Here is a 563-nt window from a genome sequence, read left to right as displayed (position 1 = left end):
CAGCAATCCCGCTGCTGCTGCTGCTGCTGCTGCTGCTGCTGCTGATAGGCGTATGGGTACAGAAGCGCGTCGGCCGTTGGGCTTCTGCCAGCCCTCCCTGCTGCTGCTGCTGCTGCTGTTGCTGCTGCTGCTGTTGCTGCTGCTGCAGTCTGCGTATGTTTGCTGCTTCCTCTGGGGCCAATAGCTTTGAGTGGTCTGGTTGTGCTGCTGCGAGCTGCAGCGCAGCAAGCAGCAGCAGCAGCTTGTGCTGCAGCAGACTACATTCTTCGAGAGCATCTTCAATCCTTGCTGCAGCAGCAGCAGCAGATGCATGCGTTCTCGTTGCTTTCAGGTGTCTCTGCAGCTCCTCTATAGACCGCAGCGGGGCCCGGTGGTGGTGCAGCACGGGGCTGCAGGGGAAGGGGAATATGCATTCCTCTTCTGCTGCTGCTGCTGCTGCTGCTGCTGCTGCTGTGGCTCCTGCTGCTGCTGCTGCTGCTGCAGCTGCTGCTGCTACTGTGGGGTCTCCTTCTCCTTCAGAGAAGCTGCTGCTGTCTGTCTCTCTCCCGGCGTCTCCTTCCTGT

General features: G+C 60.4%; 1 protein-coding gene across 1 annotated transcript in view; it reads right to left on the bottom strand.

The window, feature by feature from the left end:
• EMH_0013370 (uncharacterized protein) overlaps positions 1-563 on the bottom strand; it is a gene marked incomplete at both ends in the record, with an annotated part of 2,869 nt that overhangs the window by 1,453 nt on the left and 853 nt on the right. Inside the window, 1 exon segment of the mRNA XM_013499815.1 lies at positions 3-555. Coding sequence (XP_013355269.1) covers positions 3-555 — 553 coding nt within the window.

This window comes from Eimeria mitis, genomic scaffold, assembly GCF_000499745.2.
Source record: "Eimeria mitis Houghton genomic scaffold, Emh_scaff470, whole genome shotgun sequence".
Lineage (NCBI taxonomy): Eukaryota > Apicomplexa > Conoidasida > Eucoccidiorida > Eimeriidae > Eimeria > Eimeria mitis.
This window is presented reverse-complemented; position numbering and strand designations above follow the sequence as displayed.